We start from the raw sequence: 10,582 nt of genomic DNA on the forward strand, positions 1-10,582 counted from the left end.
AGTTGAAAGAGAAAATGTATGGATCTATGCACGCGCAAGAGAGAAAGGAGAACAAGGAGACCATGTGTGGGTGGAGCTAACCTTTCAAGCAGAAGACTGAGAGAGCTCCTTATTCATATGTACAATGAATAAAGGAAAATTAAGTGGATGATTGGGTGTCCGATCCTGGGTAAGGACACCACCTTTACCCCAACATAATCATTGTGCATGCTCAAGACACAATCCACAAAACATGCTTGAAGAAACTTAAAATCCCAAATCACCCTCAAATGATTGGACGTTTCCTCATTCTCCTTGAGTTAAAGACTGGCACGATATCGAGGTTTGTGCATGTAACATTGATATTTTAGATGGCCTCGTTGTTGGTGGATTTACTGAACAGAGGCCCACCTAGCCGAACACGTAGCCGGACACCACAATTGTACCCTATTATTTTTTCGAGCTAGCCATCTCTACTTGCGGCATAAGTGTAATAGGACTTAGTTTTGCAAAGTTTTTCCATATCTTCTTTTTGGAGAAAAAATCAATCATTTTAGAGTTTTTCCATAGTCTAGGGTTTTATTCTAACTGTTTCCGCTAAGTTTCAAATTTTAACGTGGGACACCTTTTGGGAGCCAGTTTTGAGGGTGCTAAGGTCAAAATTTGGAATAAGTTTTGTATATAGGAAATATAGTCCTAAACATGAGAAAAAAATATTACATCTTTGAGTTTTTTCATATTCCTTCATTTTGATGCTCGTTTCAGTCCGTAGATTAAGAAAAAAGTGAGAAAATGTTGTTTTTACGTCGTTTTTATAAAAAGTGCCACTTTGAGATAAATTTTGGCTAATCCGAGCAAAATATGGATTTTTTTGCATCACATGAATGTCGAAGATCTTGACAAGACGGACAAATTCATGAGAGCTAGTCCCAATCCAATTCGGAATTGTTTGGGAGCTACGAGCCGATGAAAATGGCCAAGAATTGTAGGACTTTCTCTTTTTTTTATTAAAAAAGATCTTATTTTTATTGATTTGCATGTGTGGATATTTTTAGTGCTATTTTTATGTTTCTGTAAAGGAATCGTCTTTTCGAGCCTGTTTTTGGTCCTGTTGCTAAAGACAAGAGGTCGACGACAAAAATATCCACTTTCTGGCTACCTGTTCGAGGTGGAGACAACCTTTATAATCGACAGAGGCTATAGGACTATGATTGTGACTGACATTGCGAGTGTGATTGTGATTGAGATTGATAGTGTGATTGTGATTGAGATTGTCATTGAGATTGAGATAGCTCAGGGGTGGTCGGGAGGTTTGACACAAGTTACGCTCTTTCTATATTCATTATCTTACATCATTACAATTTTTTATTTCCTATGTCTACTCTGCGTACTCTATATTTTCTTATTCATAAATCTATTTCTCTCTTGCGTGTCTCGTCACAATAAGGGTGTCACAACTAGGGTCAGCACGAAGGACCACAGTTACAGAGATGTAAATCAAGCCTCAATGGAAGATTTTGGTGTAACTACGGATTTCAAAACACAATTGTCTGCCTGGTTGGTGAAGGAAGCACATGTTTGGATGTGCAAAGCATCAGAGTGCTGAAGCTTGAGAAAGGAAGATTGTATCCTAAAGCATTCGGTAGAAGATGAGTACTATGTAAAGGAGCCATTCCTAGAAGATTTATTTGAACCCTTTGGATGTGACTCTAGATGTGTAGAAAAATAAAATAATGCCTACGAAGTTTTGTCATGAGAATGGCTATGATATAACTCCTTGTTTAACAATAAAGGTATTGAAGGAAGCTAATGAAACTAGTGAGCGTGAAAGTAGAACAACCAAGAAAAACAATTGTGGCATGAATCATGATGCAAAAGCACAAACAAGAAAAGAAAGGCAACCATGAGAATATGTCATCATTGAATGTTGTTTCAAAAAAATCAACTCCAGAAAGTGCACAATTAAAAGCAGATAAAGAAGCAGTGCCTTCAAGTACCGCATTAGATTTTTACAAAATCAAGAATAAAAGAAGAACAAGGATAACGTAGAAGATCGGCTGTCTTCAACAACAGTGATTAAATTTAGCATATGCAAAGAAACAGGACTTCAAATCACATGTTCAGTTGTGATTGATCCAGATGCGATAAAGAATCTAATGTCTTATGGAACGTGGATAATGATAAGAAAGTCGCCAATCAGAGATCTAGAAGAAATAGTGTCTTATGGAATCTAATGTCTTATGGAACATGGATAATGATAAGAATGCCGCCAATCAGAGATCTAGAAGAAACAATGTACACAAGTTCTAAAACTGTAATTCCTAGCTCTGGTATAGTAGAATTCGCACTCAAGTTGAGTACTGGGAAGTTCAAGGACATTTTCTACATAACCAATTCCCGTCACATCAAAGAGAGCCTAGTCTAGACTAAAATCTAGATAAACATCTTCTTTCAACAACCACCAAAATTTTTGACAACAACAATAATGGTAAGTGTCCTAGAAGCATCTCAAGCCCATGCAACGAAGAAACAATCAACTATCACAGAGAAAGGTAAAGCTATAACATCCACTGAAGTAGATCAATCTCGCAAGTCAACTTTACCTTCAACAAATCTCCATCAAACTTCCAATGCAGCCTCTGCATCAACAGCCATACCATTGGCAATGCAATGAAAACCCAAGCAAAAAGTTTTTTAACCAAAATTTCCATCACAAAAAAAGCCTCCAAAAGAAGCCGAAGAGAGTCACCCAAGTTTAGTATCCAAAGAGTACATCAAAGTCAACGACCCAATTTGGGTACATGAAGCACAAGTTTAACCTCAACAACAAAAGGTGACAGGGTGGCTAGCATCAAATGAGTCAATCACTTCTCAAAGCTACTTTCAAGGAAACACCAATGTTTGAGCCAAAAAGCCTAAAGTAATAGTTGGACCTACTCACACAAAGACCGAGACGAGCTATCAACAAAAAAAAAAACCACCTCAATCAGGAGAGAGAACAATTGTAAAGAATGGAAACAGCGACGACCTTCAAAGAAGCAAGCAACATGGCAAGTATGGGTATCAAAGTCAGACTTCAACAAAACTACCCAACAAAGACAGGTGCAATAGTGGATGACTCTAGTCAAGCTACTTGAGGCACAAGGATTTTATAAATATAACACTCGAATATGGTTATCAAAAGTAGCAGCTCGACTTGGAACAACAAAGATCAGCAGTTATGTAGCACAAGGTTCCACCCAAAGGCACGAAAATACAAAGAAGAGCCAACAAAAGTCAATCACCACCAAGGCTACTACAACCTCCAAATGGATACCTCGTCTTCAACTACAAAAGTAAGGCTTTTACAAATGTAATCATCAAGTTTGGATACCAAAGCCTAGTGTCCATCAAGTCATCAAGCAAATGGAGTAAACGTTCACACAAGGATAAAAAACAAAGTGGGTTTCGAAATTCCTAGCGAAAAATTAATCACAAAGAACCCACACACACATCGACAACCAATTCACATGGGAGATAAAGCAAAGGCTCCATCAGTCCCTACTACAACCACAGAGCCGGTTTCACAAAGCAGTATCAATATATGATAAGCAAATCAAGAAGAGTCAAAGTATGCCCATCTACTAGACAAAATGGTGGCATCCATAGACCAACACAATGAAAGCGGTCTAAATCTTATGAACTTATGGAATTGGGATTTTGGTTTTGAATAGCTACGTCCAAGTCTCCATTAAAAACACATTACATAAAAGTCAGAGACGGACAGTTAAGCCACTAAATGAGTGAGACATTAGTCCCAAAGCTTCAAGTAATATTCTTAGTGGTCTAAGCAGCTTAGCTATTCTAGGTGTTACTCAAGCTGGAAGTGTTAAGATTATTTATGTTGTGTCCCTCATGCTTGTATAGGTGAGCATAAGAGTCGAAGTCTATGTATATTAAGTGTGGTGAAATGAAGGAAGAAGTCCAAAAGACACTCACGCACTGAGTAGAGTGAGGTATGAGTGGAGAAACCTACATCGAAAACTCTTCTTGAAAACATGAAAGCTATTGCAACGTCCTTTGATGTCACATGTGCTACATTTGTTTCTAGAAACACCCATCAAATCCCTCTTTCGCACTGCGTGTTTTTGTTTGACAAATTTCTCATATACGTATAGAGTGTCTCATAATTGGCACTTGCATTAAATGCTCTTCCTCTGTTTCTCCCAAGAACTCACCTTGCATAAACAGGTACTTTAAGTTTAAAAGCTAAACTCCAATAAGAGCGTATGCCAAAGACACTTTTTTTTCACTGTTTTTTTTCAGACCCTAATCCAGAAACCCTCATCATCATCTTTTTGTATATATTCTTTCTACATCAGCAATAAGAAAATGGCTACCCAAATCAATCGTCAATGAATTGGTGTGACAACTGCAGATCACAACATACTTATCAAGAGCAAATCTTACCTTCAAGAACAATAACCAAACTTCATCAAACACGGGCAAAATGAAGAATGACGTACAAATACAATGGACAAATAATAACAACTTCAGCAAGAGAGCTCTCATCAACAAACATAAGGAGTTCAATAGTACTGAAGTTAGTGAAGTATTGCAGGCTACCAAGAGTGGGTCCATCGTCAAGTCAATGATAACATCAAATACCATCTTCACAACCAAAATTGACAACAAAGAAAATAGTAAGTAGTAAGATGCTAAGTTGTCTCGATAATTGATGTCCAACAACACACAAATCGAGTAGAACACAACATATATGAATCACTCAAAGAAAGGGAGAGCGTCATCAACGGCAAAGAACTTTCAAAGCTAAAGATCAACCTTGAGGATACAACTACAAACAATCCTAACACAATTACACACGATCGTGTCAAGGGACGACACGAGCTAGGAAGGGAAAAATGATGACGGATTTACTAAATGAACGTCTACTTAGCCGAATACCACCATTGTAATCTATTATTTTTTCGAGCTAGTGTAATGATACTCTTATGTAAATCCTGATTCTAGAGTAGCAAGTCAATTCTCTAAGTTGTAATTATGTCCATGTGAGCCGACCACTGATCATTTAGAAAGTCCATGTGAGCCGGCCACTGATCATTTAGAAAGCCCTAGATATAAAAGTCAATAACCTTAATGTGAAAGGAGGCTTATTTTTTGGAGAAGAAAAGAGCTCTATTGTATGAGCGATCAAGCGGTCAAGCTACTCCAACATATAATCATCGTAACTAATGAGTGGGTAATCCGTTTTTTTATTCTGAAACTTGAATTATGTTCCTCTTTCCATGCTCTTTTAATTAAGTGTAAGCATTGTCAGTTTTATGGTGGTTCACCGTTCATGGATTATTCTATACTGCTTTGTCACATGCCAGAGACATTGAAACCTCCACATTCTCAATCCAATCCATAGCAAACAAATCAAGATTGACAACGCTATGCTCTAGGAGCTTGAGAGACTCAACTCAAGTACAAAATGTAAATATTGGCACTTGTCCCTCAACATTCAAGGGCTCCCATCTCATTATTCAATCAATGAACATTATTTATATCCAAAAATACACTCATCACATCAAAGGAGTCCCAAACTTTGCATCTTCATATATCATGTGCTTTTAAGAAACAAAATAATCAACCACAACAGTGGTTCCGAGTTGTCCATATACTTCAAACCCGTGCTCTAATTGCATTCTATAGAGACAGTGTTATCTTGCGATATTGCAATGATTCTTTGCCATCCATGAGTGCTACTAACTACATCTCATCATGGTAACAAGTCACCCAAGACATCTCCGCTTGGATGCATTTACAAGAGAAAATCTCAACAATGATTGGCATCATCATCGAAGACTTCAACATTGATATTGACAAAACAAACAAGCATTGCATGCTATGTTGCATCCAAAGCAATACAACCAGATGATCACGAAGCCACAACAATTTGGCTCAAGAATTGTCCAAGTAACTCCAAATGTGGAACAAGCTATTGTTTCTAGTATGATCACATTGCACAAGTGTTTTCTTGTTCAAAGTATGTAATACATATGACAAACCTTCACACTAAGTAACACATTGCATCAAATGGAGGAGGGTGAGGAGATTGACTGCACGAAACTAGTGTGCGGAATCTTGAGATGGAGTAAACCCAAGCATCCACAAAAAAGAAGGCATATAGAAGCCCTCCACCCCCTCGCTAGTTGGGTTTTAAACCCAACTCTCATAGTCCAAGAGAGTCATGCGGGCAAACTACTTCACTTGCACGCACATCGTGTACCCTTGCTAGTGTTTGCAATGTTATATTGTTAGTAAACAATGCGCCCACGTTTTTGGGGTTTAATTCGTGTCCGAGTTTAGTTTTAATACGACATCTGAACTATAATTGCCTGGTTTTCAGGTGTAGACTTCTACACCATGGATCCCCTTACTCCCTTTCATTAAATGCAATGTATTATTTAGTCCTAAGGAATGACATAAAACACGTGTTGGTTGACTTACAAAGCGCGTGCGCACTTTGTAGGACGGAAGTTGTAGTTCCAAAAAAGAGCCTAGCTTCCGCCGAAGTGGATTTGGTGTCTTAGTTAGATGAGCTTGAATTTAAAAGAGAGATGCAATGAAAGGCTTACTACTAAAAATGGGACTCCTCAAAGCACAAAGTTTACAACTCCTTTCTAGATAGGTTAGCCATCGTTGTGCCATCCGCACAAGCCAGTCATTTGTATTGGTTAACTCAAGTAAGTAATAGGTACACTTCTAAGGGAGGCTTCTGGTTTGGAAGGTATGAATGTATCAGCCTTTTCAATATATCACTTACTGTCAAGAAGACTCAAGAGAGAGCACGATGGAGTAGCGCTTGATCAAGGTGTGCCTCTCCTAGCACCTCTGCATTCTGATGCAACAGGGAATTCCGTCGATCTATGGCGATGCATTCGACACCCACAATAAGCACGCACAATGCCTTCATGCATGCCATGCCGAGGCCGAGAAGAGAGGGGTCTCCTGCCAGCAAACAGTGAGACATCCATGGTCTTCTACAAGCTTATAGCCCTCTGACGACGTATACGATGACAAAATACGCTTCGCATGGATCAGTGATGCATACGAAAATGCTGACTGCAAAAACCCCGCCGCTTGCACCCTCTTCATCCAGCTCGGAATCCTTTCTTGCCTTTCTACCCTCTCCATCCCTTCACATGCCACAATGTTGTGTATAGCCCTCCCAAACATATGCCTCTCCATCATCAGCCTCTCCCCCGCCAGCTTCGATGGAAGGCTGCTCTCCAAGCTGTCAAAAACAGCGCCGTAGTAGTGCAGGGCCTCCACAAATCTCTCCATGAAATCCCCTCCATTTATATTAGCCTCACCTTCCATTAGTACCATCACCTTGGGCAAGACTCCCCTCAACATACTCAGCAATCTGTCTGCCTTGCTAGTGCTTGGGTGCTCCTCCATCATTGCGTCTTTCACATCTGTGCCAGCCGATGCCTTGCACCGAAGTAGAGAGTTCAATTCTTTCCCCTCCTTCTCAAAGAGCTCCCTTAGGGTTCTATCCCCATCCACATCCCCCATCATCCCCGCATACCTCTGCAAGACACAATTTACGCCACTCCTCAAATTGCCATCTGGATGCTCCTCCATCAAAAGGCGATGGAGCTGTAAGACCGCACTCACGGCCACCGCCTCACCCGTCTTTACTCTGAGCATTTCGATATCCACATCCTCGAGCCTTGCCACCAATGGATGGAACTGAAAAGGGATGTCAAGATTCTCCGCCTCTTCGCATAGCTTTTGCCCAACCTGATCAAGAACATCTTTCCTGTGATTGATGATGGTGATGCGCAAGTGTGGCGGCCCTCCGATCCGTGTTCTCAGCATTTGCAGCAGGGCAACCCACTGGACTGCCTCTGACGCGCCCAAGTCGATGATGTGAACGACCTTCTCCCCTTCCATAGCCTCCAAAATAGAGTGATTCACAAGAGTGAAAGCAAATTTGAGGTAAGGGCAGAGGTTGAAGAAGATCTGCCTGCAAGTGAGAATCTCTGAAGGGGAAGCGAGGTGGGTGCAATTGAGGGCTTTGTAGAGACCGGGCCACGCCTTCGTCGTGCGCGCGGCAAGGCCTTCCATGAAATGGGTAGCTACTCTTTGCATGGGGTCACCTGTGAGGGAGGCAAGCAAAGAGAGCTGCTCTAGCAGGTGATTTGTGTAGTCGATTTGGTTTGCCGCGACAGAGCTTGCGCATTTGAGAAGAAGCTGAATTATGAGGAGGCCTCTCTCTTCTGATTTGAGCTCTTGCACCCAAGATAGGGGAAAATTTGAGGGAGAAAAGGGGGAAGCCAGATGGGTGCCCCCCATGGCCATCATCTGCAAATGCTGAGGAGAGATCCCATTAGAGAGAGGAGAGAGGGTGAGAGAGGAGAAGGACTGCAGAGGGGAGGACAGAGACGATTGAGAGAGCGTGGAAGAAAGGGAGGAGTGGGAGAGGGAAGAGAGAGAAGCCGGGGAACCGTCTGCGTGAACCATTCCTGGCATGTTTTTGTAGGGCAGAAAGGGGTTTCATGAGAGGATCAAGCTCACCATGGCGCCTGCGTGATGGGTCGCCTCAGCAATGGTTTTTTTCTCCCTCTCACGGGCGACACCACATCTGCGTGTGAAATGCAAGAGATCCCCTAGCTTCTCTCTCTAAATCGAAGGGGCAAATGGATTGTTTGTGTGTGTGTGTGTACTCATGAGAGAGAGAAAGAGAGAGGGTTTTCCTGTATCTCTTTTAGAATAGAACTCTCTATATGCTTGTGGGCAAATGACCCACTCAACTCTGCTGCTGATGATGATTATGATGCTGCAGCAGCAAGACGAGGTTACCAAGGCGGGATGCAATATACGACACGGCTCACCAAAACAGCTCAATCCAAAGTGGGCATTTTTCCTTTGAGAGGGGGAGCGCGATCTAGGCCATCTGTGCGCTTGCGTATTTGTGTGTGTGAGAGAGAGAGAGAGAGAGAGAGCCCTCTCTGCTCTGCGTGTAGTGGGAGCTTATAAAATGAGACTTGTCTTGTTGGCGAGGCAGACCAATTTCGCCTTTTGTACACAAAAACTGCATGCATGCATTTGTATGCATACTCGTTTCGAATGCCCATTTTCTCGTTCACGTAGCGCAAGACGACGACACACGCATTATTAATTTGTCCCGACTCTCCCGTGTACAAAGAAAGCACTATCCATCCCGAAAGTCAGAGACAGAGAGAGAGAGAGAGAGAGAAGAGAGAGAAAAAAAAGAGAGTGGGGTTTGGAGAGCGATGGTTTGAAGCCCCCTCCTTTGGGAGTAACGGCGCTACCTTCCAACTCCTCTCCCAACCTCCTGTTCCTCATTTTTGTTCTTTTCTATACTTCCACAAATCTTAGGTGAGTTTCGCACGGGCTTTAAGCAAGCTTCATTGAAGCTTAAGTCCAGCTTGTTTGTCTCACGGTGGCTTCACAAACGTCCGCGGACATGCTGGCCACGAACATTTGTTGTCCAGTTACAAAAGGGACTTTTTAAAGAGTTGGTCATTGGGCCTTTGCACACACTCTCCGTGGACAAAATTGACGTGCTCATTGCTTATTGGCTGGAAATCGAACAGCGTTAGCTTTTTGGTAGTTGTCTGCAGGCTTCGAAGCTTGGGCGAGGGGGGACTGCCGCCCCAAATGCAAGGTCGTTTGGGCACTAGTCAATGCCAACTCACTCTCCACCTCATGGCCAAGCTGTTCGTGTGTGTAACGCCATTTCAGTTGTCCACTAATGTGGTGGTTGATCATTCGCAGGCACAACAGAGCATCACGATGTCTGCGGACGTTTGTGAAGCCACCCTCAGCTATTGTCAAATTTGTGTCCAACCTCGAAGCCTTTGTCCTCCCAATGAAGCATCACCAAAGCCAATTGCCATTTTTGCAGAAGTCTCCAAAAACGCAAATGTCAATAAAATGTTTCCTATGGGTGCACATGAAAACACACTTAGGGTAGTGCATGATCCCCCTCGGCAAGCTCCACCCACCCTTTCCACGCTAAAAAGCCCCTAGTCAAAGCCTCTTTTAAATTTGACTTGGGTTTTTTGGCGTGGAAAAGGTGGGTGGAGCCTGAGGAGGAGGATCATGTAGCCTCAATGCTCTCTTTTTAAGGCATGGGATCTTGCTATTAAGGATACACAAAGAGTCTTAATAGAGTACAAGAAACTAGCGAAGGATATTAGATTTAAGAGAAGAATGGTGATTACTTGACATCTTTTTCAATTAGAGGAATTTAACTCCAATCAAGATCCTCCCTCTCAAGAACTCTTTGAAGTAAGGGAAGCCCTTTGGCAGGAAGAGCTCCTAGAAGCCACTCGTGCCCTGTCAACACTAGAGAGTTTTGGAATGGCAAGATTGACATGCCAACCAAAAATATGTATGAGTTGTTAAAAAAGAAAAAAGCAAAGAATTTTGTTCCATTCTTTAAAAAGACTTATGGATCATTAGTTGCATCTCACAAGGAAAATTTGACCGTAGCTAAAGAGTACTTCACTAATGTTTTCTTTGGTCTCCCTAACAGAAGCAATTCCAAAACATTATCTAGGGCCAAAGTGGCTCAAGAGAGAAG

At 41.8% G+C, this 10,582-nt stretch overlaps 1 protein-coding gene across 1 annotated transcript; it reads right to left on the reverse strand.

The window, feature by feature from the left end:
• Window positions 1-6,582: 6,582 nt before the first annotated feature.
• SCL3 (scarecrow-like 3) lies at window positions 6,583-9,056 on the reverse strand. Its single transcript, XM_086493745.1, has one exon. The coding sequence runs from the start codon at window positions 8,500-8,502 to the stop codon at window positions 6,934-6,936; it is 1,569 nt and encodes a 522-aa protein (XP_086349871.1). The 5' UTR covers window positions 8,503-9,056; the 3' UTR covers window positions 6,583-6,933.
• Between the last annotated feature and the right edge of the window lie 1,526 nt (window positions 9,057-10,582).

Source organism: Adiantum capillus-veneris, chromosome 21 (genome assembly GCF_014529385.1).
Source record: "Adiantum capillus-veneris isolate H3 chromosome 21, ASM1452938v2, whole genome shotgun sequence".
NCBI lineage: Eukaryota > Viridiplantae > Streptophyta > Polypodiopsida > Polypodiales > Pteridaceae > Adiantum > Adiantum capillus-veneris.